General features: G+C 36.1%; 1 protein-coding gene across 2 annotated transcripts in view; it reads left to right on the top strand.

Annotated features, from left to right (window-relative positions):
• The first annotated feature begins 5,739 nt into the window (after window positions 1-5,739).
• LOC306852705 (tumor necrosis factor receptor superfamily member 16-like) overlaps window positions 5,740-19,849 on the top strand; it is a 44,956-nt gene continuing 30,846 nt past the window's right edge. Inside the window, exons 1-2 of one of the 2 annotated variants that reach the window (XM_079389761.1) lie at window positions 5,740-6,066; window positions 12,310-12,451. In XM_079389761.1, the coding sequence (XP_079245887.1) occupies window positions 6,034-6,066; window positions 12,310-12,451 (175 nt within the window). In that variant the 5' untranslated portion in view covers window positions 5,740-6,033. The remainder of the gene's footprint in view (window positions 6,067-12,309; window positions 12,452-19,849) is intronic. The other variant, XM_079389762.1, reaches the window with a different exon arrangement.

Raw genomic sequence — 19,849 nt, 5'->3', positions numbered from 1 at the left:
CCTCACAACAGTGCGCAGACCTTTATAAACTCTGTGTACACCTGCAGATATCAGACACACCTCTACACACACACATACATGGCTAAAAATGCCTGAAGACACTGATCTAAATACTTCAGGCACATACAGGGACCCAAGAAAGTACTTGAAAACATATGAATGCCATTGCATTATAAAACAAAATATCAAAATATGTATTTTATTTATCAGTTACTTTGTAGAATGATTTTTGTGCACACGTGAAAAAAAAATCACAAAAATAAGATTGTTAGTTTAGGTGTAAATGTTGGGTTTTCAATGATAAAACACTAGTTTCTTAAAAATCATTGCAAAAATGAAAAATACGGTTAAAGTAATTGTTAAAAAAACAGTATTTGTTTTGTAGATGCTGCTTTTTCTTTGATCTTCATAATATCATTATACTTTTTAGGATGGCTGTATGTACATTTGCAGATGCATGTGACTTTGAACACATTAAAGTATTAAAATGTATCCATATCTCCTTTTGTCTTTTTCTTACACACACACAAACACACCAAAGATGATGTGTTCTTGGAGTCACCCATAATATTGATGCAGTAAACATTATGCCTTGATAACTGTGGACTGGTTGGAAACATCCAGCGTGTGTGTGTTCTCTGTATCTTATCACAAATATGGAGTCAGTGTCACCTACACACACATACACTATTGACACTAGTTTCCTCTCACCTTCAACATTTCAACGAACAGAGCACTGCTTGAGGGACATTCTCCTCTTCTCTATCGTTCTCCATGCAGGCTCACAGGGTCGGGATTCAGGTCATAGAATCCATTATGATCTGTCTGCATTTATTTTGATCAAAATACAATAAAATAGAAATGTATATGCGAAATCAGGTCAAATGTGCATTTCCAGAATACACATGGTATTGATAACAATATATACTGTAATAAAAGTCCAAATAGTGAATCTTGTTCTTTCATAAATTCTAAACGAGTGTATAAAATAGCTGTTTTAACACGTCTTGTTCTTGTTATAGACCACAGTGTGTTAGTTACTTCCAGCCTCACACTAAAATAGTCTAAATCAGAATCTGAAAGAAAATAAAAAATATCCCATTAGATAACTTTGAAAAGCTTAAAAGCATTTACACAGCATAGAAAATACTGAAACTGCAACCAGAGAGAAAAGCTTATTGCCGTGCAGGAAAACAAATGTTCTCAGACACCCTTGGATCCAATTTATCCAACACATACAGAGCAGAAAAAGAACCTGAGAAATGGAAACAAATGTCTTCTGGTTTTTGTCACACGCTGGCTTTGTTGTCTTAACACTTATGACTCTTATGCCAGTTTTGTATAATGGCATAATGGCAACAGATGTTGCATAGATGCACACTGTAAGAAAGCAAAACAGGACCAATGGGCCCCCTGGGTAAAAGGCTCTTTTGATTTGATTCTCTACAAAAACACTAAATAGCAAAAAACATCATCTGTTTTTAACATATTTCACTGAAAAAAAAAAAAAAATGGTGTGGAAAAAAATGATCATACTACGATCATATTACTATTTCTAGTAATTTTCACAGTTACAAAGAAATGGCAAGTAACACACTGAATTAAATGTGAAATTTTGTAGTAGAAAGACTGAAATTAAATTCTCTTGTAAAACATAAAACAATCTTTGTTTTATGTGCAGCTTCAAATTAGAAATCTTTGCAATTATTTTTGTGTTCTGACATCAATAAAAAGTATATAATTAGGTAAAATATGAATTTCTTGATTTTATATTATTAGTTTATTCATTCATTTTTTATAATTTTTTATTAATATTTAATAACTAATTTAAGTAACCAGGTCTATTTTATGCAAGAAAGCCAAAGGAAACCTTTTTAGTGCAACATTGCTTTCATAATGCACGCAATAAAGGGTTAAGACGAACTGCTCTGCGTCATAGCCTTGAACATGGTATGGAATTTACCGTAAACTTGACAACTTCTTGATCTCAGTGAGTTTTCTAATTTGTTCCCATGTTTTTCTCAGAAGATTTGTGGTGTCTTGTTATTCTCCTTCCATAAGAACTAACCTCCTTGGGATAAGAATGTGGTATTTTTCCTTTCCCATTTCCTTTGTTGTGTTTGGATAGTTCTGCTTGCTCTGTGAATTATGGTAATATGTTGAATGATGGTGTGCAGTTTGTCAATCCTTCAGTAGTTGTTTCCGAGTGCTCTGCAAGATTTGTTGACCCTGTTAGCTTTCGCAGTGGTTCCCAGACATAGACTGTCAGGGGTGAGCCCATCTGACTCCATTTGTGGTTGAAACCCCATGATTTGATGATATTTCACACAGCATTAACCAAAACCATAAGTCACATTTAGGAATACGTACATGTCTTTGCATTAGCAAAATATTAAACCAAGTGTCATTTATTTAAAAGAAAGATAGAACAAGTTTCTTAAATAAAGAAAGTACAAACAGTGGGCAGAGGTCTCAGTAGATTGAGCAGGTCTCTGGTAAGTTCTTGGTCCTCATTGTCCACTGTAATGCTGTGAACTGAAGAGATCTGGGGAGAATGTATCTGCGCAGAAGAGAAGCAAAATCCTACAGCAGGACATTCACAGTTTCATATTTTATAACAATGTAAAATGGGATGCTATTCTCTTGGTATCAGTCACAGAGATAAGAGCTCTTTTTCTCACAGTTGCTGGTTGTGTGGCTTGATCAAAGATCAAGAGACAGTTGCTGAATTTTAAATGCATCTTCAATAGATCTGTTATCTAAATATAGTACAAAGAGCAAAATTACACAAAGTCAGGATGATTTTTGTGAATGTTGTCCTCCAAACTAAATCAAAAACATATTTTTGTAATAGCTGTTAATAATCATGATAGCTGGTAAATAATTGAAACAATGAAATCACAGTGGAATACTTTTGAACAAGAGTCATCTATGCCAGGTAGCTGTATGATCATCTGATGGTGAGATCCTTATAAACAAAGAGAGACAACTTACCCTTTTACAGCTTAAAGAGCAAGTTTAAATCAAGTGTAATAATAACCAGACATTTCTAGACAAAACTGGGAAATGTCTGATAGCATCTTGTGGATGTATTAGCCAAGGGATATGTACTGTAAATAGTTAATTTAGTTTCACTGAACCATCCAACCATATTTTTAACAATGGAGCTACTCAGAGCTTCTCAGAGCTCTCCGTCAAGCCTGCCCACACTAGTTTCTCACACCGCCACCCCAGAGGTTCCTGCCGCAGGGGTCCAGGCCCCAGAGATCCATGTCACGGATACATTAGAGTTTTCAGTTCTGGCCACATGAGCTCCCTTTCTCAGCTGCTTTGGTCCCACAGATTTTGTCAGGGTTGCTCCAGTGAAATGTTCCGGACTTGAACGTACTTTGATGCCCATTTCTGAGCGTTGCTGGTCCCAGAGGTTCTTCACACTGTTGCTCCAAAGGTTCCCTGCCATCGGCAACCAGGTCTGAAAGATCCTGTCAGGGCGGGTCCAGAAATAACTGTGAAGGGTGCCTTAAAGTTTCCTGATGCTGCTGCTCCAAAACTAGCTGTGGTCAGAGAGGCACCATAGAGGTTACCTGATAGGGTACATGGTTTATAGAACTGCCATTGTCCCAGAGCTTCTGGCCATGGCCTGAAGGTTCCTGCAACTGCAACCCCAGAAACCCACTATAGTTCCAGAGTGTCATAGCAGCTCTAGTTGCATAACTTCCCAGAGTTTCCTGACATGACCGACTGATGCCCATCATGTCTACCACTAAGCGTCCTCTCACAATGGTGCAGAGATTCATGCTACACTGCCAAAAAAGTTCCAGCTATCTATAGGCTGTCCCTGTGTTTCTTGTCATAGCCTCAGCCGGACCTTGGTGTCCAAGGCTGCTTCAGTCCCAGAGCCGCTCTCTCAACATCCCTGGTCTCCTGCTAAAGAGGTTCTGGTCCTTGATGATTTTGTCATGACTGCATCAGATGATCCTCCAATGGCTCCAGTGTTTCTTGTCACTGGTGGGATTCCTACATGAATATATTACATCTGAGTGCCACAATAAAACACAACGGTTGTGGAAATATACACAAAATATATTGGTTTAATCAGGAGAGCAATATTTCTGTTATGCTTAAGCTTTAAAGTTTTAGAGAAGTTAAGTCTCTTGTTGTACTGGTTTATATTAATCAGTTTGCCAGTCAACAGCATGTTCATTTGAGTAATAAAGTGTCAACCAAGTGTCTTCCTTCCTCTCACAGGACAACCTGCTGGACAATAACCAATCTGGAATTAAAGGTGGCCATTCAACTGAAACTGCCTTTCTGTCAGTCACTGAAGTGCTAGAGTGTGAGAGCTAAGTCTAAATCTTCAGTTCTCATTCTGCTAGATCTATCTGCTGCATTTGACAGTGTTAATCATCAAATCCTTCTTTCCACTCTCTAAACGCAGGCACCAGAAATGCACTCCACTGGTTTGAATCTTACCTCACAGGTAGATCCTTCGGGATGTCCTCGGGTGGTGAGGTATCTAAATCACATCAACTGGTCACTGGGGTGCCTCAGGGATCAGTCCTTGGGCTCCTCCTCTTCTCTATATACACTACATTACTTTGAACCATCTTTCAGGCACATAGTTTTTCCATTGCTATGCTGATGACACACAGGTCAACCTCACAATCTTCAAGAAACAGCTGAAAACTCATCCCTTCTGTGATCATCTAACTGCCCCCTTATAATTTTTTTTTGCATTCACTTGTTCTCTTTTATCCTTATCTCTTCCTGTCCTAGCTTTTACTATCTGAATGATGACTGAAACCTTGTATAACAGACAATTCTCATGTTTATTGCCAACTTATTGTAAATCGCTTGATGTATTCCTCAATTGTAAATTGCTTTGGATTAAAGCATCTGCCAAATGAATAAATGTAATGTAAATGTAACTGTAAAGCCAGGTAAGCAGAGAAGGTCAGACATACGATTTAAAATAGAGACAGATGGTTGGTTATGCTCAGCTATGAATTAGCATTTTTACTAGTGGAAATGTAATTGCTGATATCAAAAATAGCCATTGTTACTAGTAGAAATCTAATTCCTGATATCAAGAATTAGCATTTTAACTAGTAACAATTGAATTGTTGATATCAAGAATTCATATCCTGAGAAGGAATAAAAGTCAAAATGGCTTGCCATAGGAAAACAGACCCTGACCTGAACTCTGACACGTCTATAAAGTGTGCGCGCGCCCTCTAGTGGAGGAACTTTAGCTTGAGGATGAGGAGAGGATATTTCTTCTTACACTGTTGATTTTTTTATGAAAGCCCAATGCGTCGTAAACTGTCAGGTCACATGATTTATGAGCCTCTTACGATTTTGCTACAATTACGTAACTTACCATAAGTTATAATGAGCGCATTAGGCTATTTACCCCACAAAAGCCACACTACAAGTCTAAATGATGACATGAAGTTTAGAGCTATTTTTAAATTGTATTATGCTTAAGATACTATAAATATAGAAATAACGTTTTTGCCAAAATTATTCGTGACTAGACGTGTTTCCCACAATATTGCGTAAATATTTGTTTCGTTTTAATATACTGATTTATTGTGTCGATGTGAGTTGGACGCGGATGGGAGGCGAAAACACTGAACTGATAAATTAGAAAGGCTGAGAGAGAGAGAGAGAGAGAGAGAGAGAGAGAGAGGGGGGGGGGGGGGGGGGGGGTGAATCTTTCTCTCTTTTCAAAGCTGTATCAGTGGACACGCGCACGTGCACAGATTGCAGTTGCGTCTCATATATGAAGAGACTCTTCACACCACAACCATCAAAAGAATTAATCTGTGAAGAGCGCACTCACTTCCACGATTGCTCAATAATGCTGCACGCTCACTTGTGAAACTTCAGCGGACACGCATGAAGATCAGAGCGATTTCTGCCTTTGAGTCTGTGAAGGAACTATGATGCTTAATTTATTATTTCCGAGCGCATGTAAAAAGTGAATAATCCATCCGCAGTCTACTTCATCCAGGACGCCCTTCATCCAGCATGCTTACCCTGACAGTAGTATTTCTTCTCGTGGTGAGTACACTGTCTTCAACTCAGATGCAGTTCTAGTACTTTTTCCTGCTCTTGTCACATTTGAGAAAGCGGAACATCATTGATATAGCAGACTGTCAGTGATTGAAGAATTATATGATTTTTGTGTCTTCTGATTGTGGAAGTTGTTTCAGATTAGAATTGGAATTACCTGTTTATTTGTTTATTTAGTGAGTGATTGATTTTGATTATTTGATAACATTTAATTTCTTTTACAACTATATATAAATAAATAAATATATATGTAACAGCATGCCTTTATAGTTTATAATCAGTGTAATAATGAATTACAATCAGTTATTATAATCAATTGTAATAATGCATTACAATAAATGATCAAACACAATATTATATATTATAATCCATTCATTCGGGCATGTTTTAATGCTTTATAATTGTTTATGAAAACTTTAAATACATTATGAAGTGTATAATAAGGCATTATGAACACTTTTACTATCTAATGTATCATACAATGAGGCTTCAAGTTCTGTTCTTTTCTTATTTGATGGATAACTCTGACCTCGTCACGCCCACTTTGACAGACAGCACATTGTGTTCTTTCACTTGTCTTACAAACTAAAATATAGTTATTTATAAGGTTAATTGTTATTTAGTTTGTGTGGGTGCGTTGAATGAGGAGTGTATGTGTGTGCTATTGAAACATAAGCAGTATCAATAGTGATAGACAATTCATGAAGTACACCACATAACTGCAGGCACATTTGTGAGCTTAACTGCTTTATTTTTTGTCTTTGTACCAATTGCCTGATAGAGATTTGAATTGTGGTCACATGCCTTGTCTTGTTTTTGGACTGAAGCTGGAGCAACACCCATCTGAACGACATGATGGGTGTGTGGGCAATAACTACTGTATGTCATAGTCAGCGTGTATCCTTCATAGCTGAATTACTGTATGTTTTTGTTCCATAAAAGAAGTTTACAAACACTTTATAGGTACTACAGCTGATTTTTCTGGATGTTTTGATATTTGCTTAGAGGAAAAAAGTACATGTAGACATATTAAAAACATATTACAATATGTTCAGTCGGTTGGCACACCGAGATCTCAAGATCCACAGACTGTTTGCTGTCCCCATATCATGCAAGTTTTATGTGACATGAAACATGCATTTGTCTTAGACACATAAACACAGATTTTGCAATTAATGAAGAAAATGCCCTTGCCCTTGCAAAAGTTACATCCACAAAGCAAAGGTATTCTGGGTGGTTGGTATGAAGCTGTTGCTTACTGCTCCAATTTAAAAAGTTCTATGTGAGGTTTTGTGGTTGGAACTTTTTATTATGCAATTCTAAAGGGTTTACAGGCAGAGGATGTGGAAAAATAAGAAATTAAACAGGTCATAATAGGTCCTTGCAAAATTGAAAATTCTCCTCTAGTCTCATTGCTTCTTGAAAATGCTGTAAATCATGTAGCATTAAATTACAAACTAAAGCAAACCAGAGAGAAAGAGCTCCATTAGCTCCACTATCCTCATTAGTGAGAGTCAGCTTTACCAGAACAGTAGACGACTTTGAAATGTTGACAAGTGCCAGCAGGCTAGAAGGTTTAAGAGTTAAGTGCATTCAAGCATACAAACAGCAGCTCTCAAACATCAGGTTGGCTTTGTGACAGACAGAACGGGAGGGCGAAACATTCTGCAGGACTGACTAATACATCCGTATCATTTTTTTTTTGCCATCATCCTTTGGTCAATCAGTATGTGCAGTATGTCTCATGAAACGCTCTATAAATCACTTAGGTGAAAAAATGGTGTGAGTGTTAGTTCGGACTGCAAGTTCTCAGTAAAATAAAGGAGAACTTTGGCATGCTTGCTATTCCTATTCCTATCTACACCTGTACCTTTTAAACATCACTATTGCTCACCTTATACTTAAGGTTAATACATTTTTGAACAGAACTCATCTTGCACTGTTTGTGCTACAGACATGAATGATACATAAAATCAAGCATCTTCATGTTAAGGAGACTTGTGTTATTACCTTTCTAAGCGATCAAACTAATAGCTTATACTAGGCAGGCAATAAAACTTAAAAAAAATGGAAAAAAAGTTATTCTTTTGAATTTTCTATGTATTAAATAATCCTTAAATATATCACAGTTTCCACTAAAATATTTAGCAGAACTGCTGTCAACATCAACAATAATAAAAACCATTATTGATAATTATAATTGAGCACCAAATCAGCATATTAGAATGATTTTTGAAGGATCATGTGACACTGAAGTCTAGAGTAATGTCTGCTTTACCATCACAGGAATAATAAAGCAATAAGCCCCATGGAGCTCTGGTTTACAGTGAATTTATAACAGCTAAGAGGCACCCACAGGCACAACGCGATTTTAATAATATATTACAGTTTTTTTAAATTGTAATAATATTTCACAGTTTGACTGTTTTTCTTGTATTTTTGATCAGATAAATGCAGCCTCGGTGTGCATAAAATATTTTTTTCAAGAACCATTAAAATCTGAACTATTCCAAACTTTTGATCAGTAGTGTATATTTATATAATTTATATTAATAATGTATTATTTTGGGGTATTTATTAAATTATTGTGTGCCTATAATAAATTAAACGTTGTTAAAAAAATTGTAAAATAAAATAAAATAAAAAGGGCCTTAATAAAACTGTCTCTTGCGTCTGAGGGTGTTAGCGATCATATTGCCAAAATTCACTCACCACATGGTGGTAAGTTTTGCAAGGCAAGCACCACTCACTTCTCTTTAGAAAGTGTAAAAGACTACACTGAAACTTGATAGTTTATGAACGCCAGACAAATGTTGTTGATGAATGCATTTAATTAGGACCATTCTTAGGAGTATGATTAATGAAAGTCAACATGTTCTGAAACGTTACACTGACTTTTTCGCTACTGATTGTCTACTTAAACAGCGCTGCACAAGTTGCAGCAGCTTGGCCTCCTGTCAGGATGAATGTGACTGTAAACAGGTTCTATGGCATGCATCGTTGTTTGTGACCCTTCACACATTTCTACAAACATGGTAATCAGCAACCTCATAATTGCGCACAAATGCTGTGTGGACAAATCTCTAGAGTTATCTGTTTGAGTCATGGGCTGCTGAACTTTTGGGGGGTGTTGAAATTGACCTGAGTTGGAATGCTCCTGTAAGTGTGTGTTTGTCTTTTTATGTGAGTGAGAAGGAGGAGGAGGTTGCCCCATGCCAGGGGGTAATGTGAGGGACAGGTAGAAACGAAGGAATGTTAATTTGTGCTTTCTCAACCTCTTCTTCTTCTCACTCAGCTCTGTCACTACTCCAGCTGACTCACAAACGCCTTGAGGGAATCTTCTAATCTGTCTTTCTTTCACTCTTTATCTCTGTCTTTCTTCTCAATCTTCTAAATGTCATTCCTCACACCTGTATCAAACGTCGTTATTTTGACAGCCACTCACTCAGCCAATCAGCTTTTGGCATTACCCCCTCAGACATCAGCTGCTTTAGTATAAAGCTTATGGTGCCTTCAAGTTATGTTGGAAAAATCATATTTATGGGATGTTCACCTGAATAGCATGACAATGTCAGTTTTAGAAGTAGTAAACAATCATTTCTCATCGTGAGAATAATAAAATGTATTCCTGAATTCTGTGTAAATAAAACATTTTTAAATACGTAACTATTTAACGCTCACTGAAAAGTGTAATGAATGAAAATTAGATAAAAAATAATGAAGTTTTAAAAATATTTGCAAGACAGAAAATGTATAAAGTTACAAGTAAATTAAATGTTTTTACCCTGAGGCAGAAAAACACTTCCATTGAATTGAATTTTCTCTAATTTACACTTACAATTTATTTTTTATTTTTTTTACAAATCATTACAACAGAAATGAGTTCTTCTCCTATTTCAAGAATGAGGCCTAATGCACATCCTTTGTTTTTTTATTGTTTTTTTCACAGTAATTTTACAAAACACTTCCTATATTTATCAGTAAGAAAAAGAAAAAAATGAAAATCAATGTTATTTCAGCCAAAATCACAACACAATCATGTCGTTGGTGCTATTTTTTTATTTTAGTAGTTTTAAGAATGACTTTAATTTGACAAAGTTGCAATTGTGTGATGTAAAGTTATAGTTTCAAAATATTAAGGAACAATTATGAGAAACAAAATTTGCAATCAGGAGATACAAAGTTGCAATTCTGAGAATTGAAGTTAAAATTACAAGATATAAAGTTGCAATTTATACAGAAAACAAGCTTTTACTTAAGAGCAATTTTATGTACGATTAGCACAGAAATGTATTCTGCTCATATGTTATGAATGAGGCCCCATTACGCATTCTTTCATTTTGCGGTACTTCCTATATTTATCAGTGTTACGGTACGTGCCTCCAGGTAGGCAGAACAAACACAAGGGTAGACAGGAGTATCCACAAATAGAGAGGTTTTAATAACGAGAGCTTTCAACGTGTAACATCAAATAATAACGGACATAGGAACAAGGGAGAACTCAGGCTTATAAAGGCAGGTCATCATTAAGGGAGAACAGAAACAGGTGAGGAGCTAATTAACTAATCGGGGAAACTGGGTCAATGGAAAACATGGCAAAAACAGAACAGACTCGTGACAATCAGTAAGAAAAATACATTTTTATGCCAATTTTATTTCACCTAAAATCAAATGTACATCATGCTGTCATAGTGATTTTTACATTTGAGTACAGGACGAATGACTTATAGGCATCATAAAATATTTATTTTACCTTGTTGACATAAATAAAAATCATTGGACAAGAGGCATGTGGTGAAACACCGATTGCCCCTGTTCATCTGCCATGTTTAGGCTGTACCCGTCAGTCTTTCAGTTTGATAGATGTTCAAATAAAAGGCTTGCTGTCAGAGAGTTGAATTCAGGTTAAACATAGTGTGAAGGTTTACTGTATATGCGGATACAGTCTAGTAAAATGCATTTATTTCTCTCTGATCCTCTCCAAAGCAATGCTGTTGATAGGCATCATTATCAGGACTAAATAATGTAACAAGTCTTGTTAAACAAATAGTATTGTTGGCTCTGAGTCTGTGTGGGAAGTTGTCAGTTTCTGGGATAGCATACCCTGGAGACAGACTCAACCAAAGCAAAGACACAGGAGTGGGAAAAGTCTGACCGGTCAATGGTTTCACATCTGTATCAACATCTGCAGGCTTTTTCTAAATGTTTCCCTAAATATAGTTTAATTGCTTTATTTCTTTCAATTTGTAAAGCTGTAATATTAAGTCAGCTCACAATGCTAACTTCTACCAGTATCTAGTATCTACAAGTCATTTCTGTGCCATCAGCAGCAACTAATTTTTTTAGATGCCAAATATTGACTAATTTTTAAATATTCCCTTTTAAAAAATAGCTAATAAACTTTAGTTTATGTTACAGCAATGTAATATGCTATTGGTGGTCCGAGGCTGGTGGTACAGTATTAAGGCAGAGTCACTTTAGTAAATCTTTGGTGAGATTTCATGGCCAAAGTAGATCTATTGTCAATAGCGTAGCAATTCATAAAGCACCGCATGCTCAGTGGTCACTTCCAAGCTAAGCAGCTTTATATTGGTAAACCCAGCAAATTGTGTGTTAAAAGTTCAACAAACTTGATAATGTAGTAACTGTATCACTGAAAAAAGTAAATAAATAAATGAAAGTAAATAAAATGAACTTATCTAAAGTTGCTATTGTGAGATACAAAGTCACAATTGCAAGATATAGCCACATTATGGGATATAAAGTCACAATTGCAGTAATGAGGAAAAAAGTTGCAATTGTATGAATAAATTTACAGCTGCAAGATATTAAGTTACTATTCATTATACAAAACTAAAAGATTAACAAACAGGAATCCAACATGTAATAGACATTCACTGAATTTCGCCATACAAAGGTAAATGTGACTACCTCTGGTAAAAGGACGTCTTTATTGTAGACAGCATTTCATTGGACGAAAATTTGGAAACACTCCTAAGTGCAAGTGACATCATTAGTATGAATAGATTTTAAATGCGTTTATTTGATCAAATATTATTTTGTATTTATGTACATATTTGCTCAAACTCTGTCTTTTCTTCCATATTGTGACGTACCCTACATCAGAGTGTATATATTTTTAAAAATGAAATACATTTTTAAATACATGGGTGAATCGTTCATGTTAAATTTTCATATCATTCTTTAATTTCCCCCTCTTTATCTTTGTAGGGCGAAGTCTTGTCTACACAGAATTCATGTCCTTCAGGGGCGTTCACCAACAGTGGGGAGTGCTGCAAACAATGCCAACCTGGGGAAGGGATGGTGATGCCCTGCGAAGTGACACAGACAGTATGTGAACCGTGTCTTGACAGTGAGTATCCACAGATAGGCGTTGCTAAAATGAAGCAGCTGCCTTATTTAAAATGCCATTTCCTGTGCTGAACTCTCACTTGAGGGGAGGCCGTGTGCTTTTGAGCTGTGAACAGCAATTAGTAGATAGAAGGGAAATGCTTTTAGGAAATGAAACTTGACAAAACATTGTCTGGAGAGCTCGGAGACCAATCTGAGTGTTTTCAGTGAGCTCTAAGTGAGATTAATTAAAGCACAATCCAGTGGTACATGCATTTGTTGTGCTGGCAGGGTCACGTGACAGAGTGTTTGTACCAAGATTTGGGGGTTAGAGTTTTTTTTATTTACAGAGGCTGGTCCTGAGCCAAGTCTTAGGGCAGAGCCTGCCAGAATCCCACCATCTCCCACATGTCTGCTTGCATGACCCAGCTGAACAGGACAAGATAGGAGAAGAGAGATAAATGGAAATAGAGGACAAGTAGCAAGAAATATGACCAAAAATAGTAATAGAGTATTTATGTAGAGTTTCATGCTCTCTTAAAAAAAATATAAATAAATACATAAATATAAAATTAAATACAATAAATTATATGTGTGTATGTGTAATATTAAATGACACACTTTGTAAGTCAACACAACACAACTTTCTTTAAAGTGCGACAAAAGAAAGTATAAAAACTCTTAAGGTAAAACTTTTAATTTGACATTATTATAAAGTGCACTTTTTAAATTTGTACTTAAGTGTGTTAAACATAGTCATAATTTAATAGCTCTAGCATAGCTCACAGTAAACATATTTTGCATAAACATATGTGAAATATTTTTACATAGACAGAAATATTTAGTGTATTGACACATTTTAAAGTTATGTCAAAATGACACAATATAAAAAGATGTATCTTATTTGGCACATTGGTCATGGGGCTCTCTGGACACTGCAATTCAAAAGTAATGCAATCAGACCTTTGGATTGCTGTATGAATGTTGAATGCTTCTTCTAAAATGCAAACACAAATGAAATACTTGTTGACATGCATTAAGAGTATAGAGCTATAAAAGTATGGATAGCATATCTCAGATCATATGGTCTGAGATGAGAATGAGAACATTTTAAGAAATTATTAAGATACTCTATAGGAGAGACATGAGTGAGGCTACTGAGGTCTTTTTCTCGGGAGTAGGAGACTTCAGGAAAATCTCTATGTGCTGTGCATCTAAACTTACTGATGTCTAGGAGATATTAAAGAAATTCAATTTGTGATTTTTTTTCATATAGGATAATATCGTATAAATATCCATTTCATATATCCAACATATTGACCTACTCTTGAGTTCTGTGCATATTAGTTTTTTTGTTACTATTTAGTAGCCTTGGGTAAAGGTCACAGAAAGGCATGTCCACCAAGACTGTCATTCACTACAACCTCAAACATTCTTCCTTCTGTAATTCCCATCTCTTCGTTAGGCCTTTCCTAAGGGCCTGTGCTGGGCTCTGTGTTCCTCATCAATCAACTTAACCATTGCATGCCGAAAACCCCAAACTTTTCCTTTCATAGCCTCATAAGTCAGCAAATGCTGCTTGACAGCACTTCAGCAATAATGTGTTGACATGTAAAAGTAGGATTTGGGATGGTACTGGAATGAAAACAGCTGTTTAAGAAGTGATAATTTAAGTTAACTGGGTCATATTAATTCCTGACACATAAGCGCTTTGTAATGTCAAAGAACCAGGTGTGCATATTCACCAGTCAACTCCACAATTGACCTTATCAAAGGGGAAAAAATAAGTGTCCTGACAAGCCCAACACAGCAACACTGGCTCACCAATGATGTGAATTTAGGATGTATCAGCACAATAACAGTATTTACAGTGTTTATAGGTGGCTGTGTTCACCGGATGACTCCACCCAGTTACCGATTAAAATTAGCTACCGCCTGTAGCTGCAGGGAGATTGTGAAGTTTACCTTATCTGCCTAATCTTTACTTGCAGTTGTCACTACAGCCTCCCATCATTTGACTGTAGATGAATTCATGACTCTTTAGCTTCAGTATTTAGCAAACTTGTATTGATCATACCGTGTCTAATGCTCCAATACAGTGATTTTACAGAGTAAAAGGTAAGCACTATCATAGTTTAGTTTAAAAAGACAAGACATTTAAGATTAAAGTATATTTTGGGTTCACTTGTGAAAAAGAAGTTTACTTAATTGTGCTGAAAGTACACTTAAGAGTACTTCAAATCTTAAAAATATATTTAAAAAATTGTATTTGCAGATAATATAATATTGCTGAAATAAAGGGCCACTTAAGTGCACTTAGAGTACTACACTTTCATAAATATGTTTCTTAACACACTTAAGCACACTTTTAAAAATTAATGTCATGTCAAATTAAATGTTTTACGTTATAGTATATTTTAAATCATTGCATTTTAATAATCTTTTAAATAAGTGCACTTATTTCGATGTGCTGACTAACATACTAAAGCATATGTAAAGTACTTGATTATAAGCTTAACTGTAGTGTGTTATAAAATATTAAATTTACAGTTAAAATAAATGAAATGCACTAAATTGCAACGTAATATTTAGAAATGTGTATATATAAACACTCAACGCAACTGCATTTAATATAAATTTAAACTATAATACATTTTCATTTAATTGCAAATAACTTTTTTCTCTTAAAGTATAGTATATAGCAAGTACTCTTTTTTAAGTATGTTAAAGTGTACTTCTACGTTACAAGGTTTTGGTTGTTTGGGTTATAGGTGTGCTGAAACTGCTCAGCTGATTTGAAAAAGCTAGCTTTGTGAAGGAGTAAATGTTAAAGTTGTACATGGTTGGTAACTATATGAATTCTAATCTGAAAGGACGTGTCAACTTTCATTATTAATCCAATATATCAGCCAGGCTGATTAGTCAGATTGTATTTGACCATTATTTGCATTGGTCGATAACTGTGCTCCATTTACATAAGTTTTTATTGCATTCAGTATCAGTCTACCAACTGCTTTTTTCATGAGTGATGCAATTTTTCAAATGTTTATTGTAAAGTTTGAGTAAATATTGTGTACAATTAATTCAGAAGTTTTGCATGGTAACATCTAAATTAACTGGTTTTATTCAAGTCAAAAATATTTAAAATTATGGAATCAATTTAAACACATCCGGTTATAACCAACAAAACTCATTTTATGGGTTAGATCAAGTAGAAACAGCTCTTTAAGCTAAAAAATTATAATTTGGGTTTGTATTGGCCATTTGCCAGTGCTCTTCAAATATCTGTATCGCATCAGCCATTAATAGCCCACATCAGCTGAACATTATATGTCTTCTGTCTCAGTTGAGACAGAAGACATATAATGGTTGTTTTTAATCTGTTTTTAATCTGAAGACATGAGTATTATCAGCCGTACTTGTTACTTAGTTCTCTAGCAGTTCATACTAAAATGCACTGCAGGGTTGTGTCCTTTTTTTGGAACTGATAAACAGAAGCTATTGACAGAACTTTACCTCAGCACTTTATAGTCCTAATGTTAATTGACACATAAACTCCATGACTTGTATGGTTGAGAACACCCCCATACACTGGCCGTCTGTCATAATGCATAGACATGCATTATTGATGGCTAGCATTATGCTAATGGATCTCAAAGTGTAGCGATCAGGAGAAGAGTAGACTCAGAGGGAGAAAGGCTGAGTGGACGGGATTTCATCTGCAGGAAATGCACAGACTACCCATCACAGTCTCCTAAATAAAGCCCCAATAACTGCATAACTGGCCCCCAGAAGCCAACACATTACCCCGTTATCATTAGGGCCATTAGTAGCTCCAGCACACAGGGGAACCCATAAAGTGCAAAGTCTATTTGTCCAGCTCAAATACACAATAGCGTTTCATCCTCTCTGATGGGTAGATGTAAGGATAACTATGGCATTAGCGTGTTATCTTTCTCTCTGCCACTGTCTGGTCACTGCTTCCATGAATATCCTGTCTCTGGCATATACTGAAACAATTGATATGGTATGGGACACTGAGACGATGTGCCCTAAAGAGGGGCTAGCCACAAGAGTTGTGCTGTCTCACAAACACACACACACACACACACACACACACACATATAAACGGACAAAATAGCTTCCTGAATAATTTAGTGATAGCTAGACCTCTATCCACTAATATATCTGAATGGGATGGAGGATGGGAATACAATACAATAAGCATGCTGAATTAGATATTTGCTCTCCACTCTTTGCAATACTGACATCATAATTTATTCTAGCTTCCTGTAGATTCTCGATATCTATGAGAATATATGTGGTCAAAATATGACTCATTTGACTCCTCCTATGGGTTGTTGTTGTTGTTGTGGATGGTCTTTAAAACAGGTCGATTAATTTATACTGTTATCAGCACGTTGAAGTATATTCGTCTCTTGTCTCTTGAGAATATGCGCTGTTAAATTAAAGACGTTCACCGGCATAACTATTGCGCAAAGTTTGCACGTTGCTGTTGTGATAGATTGTTCCAGAGTTTGGGTGCTAAATAGGAAAAGGATCTGCCACCCGCAGTTGATTTTAATATTCTAGGTATTATCAAATGGCCAGAGTTTTGAGAACGCAGCAGATGTGGAGGACTATAATGTGATAAGAGCTCGCTCAAATACTGAGGAGCTAAGCCATTCAGGGCTTTATAAGTAATTACCAAGATTTTAAAATCTATACGGAGTTTGATAGGGAGCCAATGCAGTGTTGACAGAACCGGGCTAATATGGTCGTACTTCCTGGTTCTAGTAAGGACTCTAGCTGCTGCATTTTGGACCAACTGTAATTTGTTGATCAAGCGTGCAGAACAACCACCCAATAAAGCATTACAATAGTCTAACCTTGAGGTCATAAACGCATGAATTAGTATTTCTGCATTTGACGTTGAGAGCATAGGTCGCAATTTAGATATGTTTTTGAGATGGAAAAACACAGTTTTACAGATTCTATAAGCATGGCTTTCAAATTAAAAATTGCTATCAAACAACACACCTAGGTTCCTAACTGATGAAGAAGAATTGACAGAGCAGCCCTCAAGTGTTAGATGGTGTTCTAGGTTATTACATGTGGGTTTTTTAGGTCTGATAATTAACACCTCTGTTTTTTCAGAATTTAGCAGTAAGAAGTTACTCGTCATCCAGTTTTTTATATCGACTATGCATTCCGTTTCTCAATTTGTGTGTTTCACTGGGCCGCAAAGAAATATAGAGCTGAGTATCATCAGCATAACAGTGAAAGCTAACACCATGTCTCCTGATAATATCTCCCAAGGGTAACATGTAAAGCGGCCCTAGTACTGAGCCTTGAGGTACTCCATACTGCACTTGTGATCGATATGATACCTCTTCATTCACTGCTACGAACTAATGGCGTTCAGATAAGTACGATTTGAACCATGCTAATGCACTTCCACTAATGCCAACAAAGTTTTCTAGTCTATATAAAAGAATGTTGTGGTCGATAGTGTCGAACGCAGCGCTAAGATCCAGTAGAACTAATAAAGAGATACCACGATCAGATGATAGAAGCAGGTCATTTGTAACTCTAATGAAAGCAGTCTCAGTACTATGATAGGGTCTAAATCCTGACTGGAATTCCTCACAAATACTATTTTTCTCTAAGAAGGAATATAATTGCGAGGATACTACCTTTTCTAGTATCTTTGACAGAAAAGGGAGATTTGAGATCGGTCTGTAATTAATAGATCTTTGGGGTCAAGTTGTGTTTTTTTAATGAGAGGCTTAATAACAGTCAATTTGAAGGTTTTGGGGACATATCCTAATGACAGTGATGAATTAATAATAGCCAAAAGAGGATCTATGACTTCTGGAAGCAGCTCTTTTAGTAGTTTAGATGGAATAAGGTCTAACATACATGTTGTTGGTTTAGATGATTTAACAAATTTATACAATTCTTCCTCTCCTATAGTAGAGAATGAGTGGAATTATTCCTCAGGGGATCTATAGTGCGATATCTGATGCGATACTGTAGCTGACGGCTGCATGGTTACAATTTTATCTCTGATAGAATCGATCTTGGAAGTAAAGTAGTTCATAAAGTCATTACTGCTGTGCTCGTGGGAAATGCCAACACCTGTTGATGCTTTATTTTTCGTTAATTTACTGACTGTATTGAATAAATACCGGGGGTTATGTTTGTTTTCTTCTTGAAGAGACGAAAAGTAATCAGATCTAGCAGTTTTTAACGCTTTTCTGTAGGATAGGGTATTTTCCTGCCAGGCTATACGAAATACCTCTAGTTTTGTTTTCCTCCATCTGCGCTCCATTTTCCGGGCTGCTCTCTTTAATGTGCGAGTGTGCTCATTATACAACGGAGTCGGACTGTTTTCTTTGATCTTCCTTAAGCGTAAAGGAGCAACTGTATCTAAAGTGCTAGAAAAGAGAGCGTCCATAGTTTCTGTTACATCATCAAGTTTTTCTGCGCTGTTGGATATGCTGAGGAATTGAGATAAATCAGGAAGATTACTTACAAAGCAGTCTTTTGTGGTAGAAGTGATGGTTCTACCATACTTGTAACAAGGAGTAGAATTTACAGTTTTAGCTATATGGAGTTTACACAAGACTAGATAATGATCTGAGACATCATTGCTTTGCTGCAGAATTTCAACACCACTAACATCAATTCCATGTGACAGTATTAAATCTAGAGTATGACTTCTACATTGAGTAGGTCCAGAAACGTGTTGTCTAACCCCAATAGAGTTCTGAATGTCTATGAATGCTGATCCTAATGCATCTTTTTCATTATCGACATGGATATTAAAATCGCCAACAATTAAGACTTTATCTGCAGCTAGTACTAACTCAGATAGAAAATCAGCAAATTCTTTAATAAAGTCTGTGTGGTGCCCTGGTGGCCTGTATACAGTAGCCAGTACAAACATCACAGGGGATTTATCACTAACACGTGTTTCTCTAGATAATGTTATACGCAGCACCATAACTTCAAACGAGTTATACTTAAAGCCTGCCCTCTGAGAAATACTGAGAATATTGCTATAAATTGTAGCAACAACTCCCCCTTTACCTTTTGGACGCGGCTCATTTTTATAGCAGTAATCTTGGGGGGTGGACTCATTTAAAGTAATGTATTCATCTGGTTTTAGCCATGTTTCTGTCAAACAGTGCAAATCTAGATTATTATCATTGATCGAATCATTTACAAAAAGTGCTTTTGTAGAAAGGGACCTGATATTCAGTAAGCCAAGCTTTATCAATTGTTTCTCTGTATTGTAAACATTTTTAATTTGTTGAACATCAATTCAATTGTTGCTCTTAATTTGGTTTGGACGTTTTCTGTATTTTCTAGTTCGGGGAACAGACACAGTCTCTATAGTGTGATATCTAGGTGA

This window comes from Barbus barbus (genome assembly GCF_936440315.1).
Source record: "Barbus barbus genome assembly, chromosome: 32".
Lineage (NCBI taxonomy): Eukaryota > Metazoa > Chordata > Actinopteri > Cypriniformes > Cyprinidae > Barbus > Barbus barbus.
This window is presented reverse-complemented; position numbering and strand designations above follow the sequence as displayed.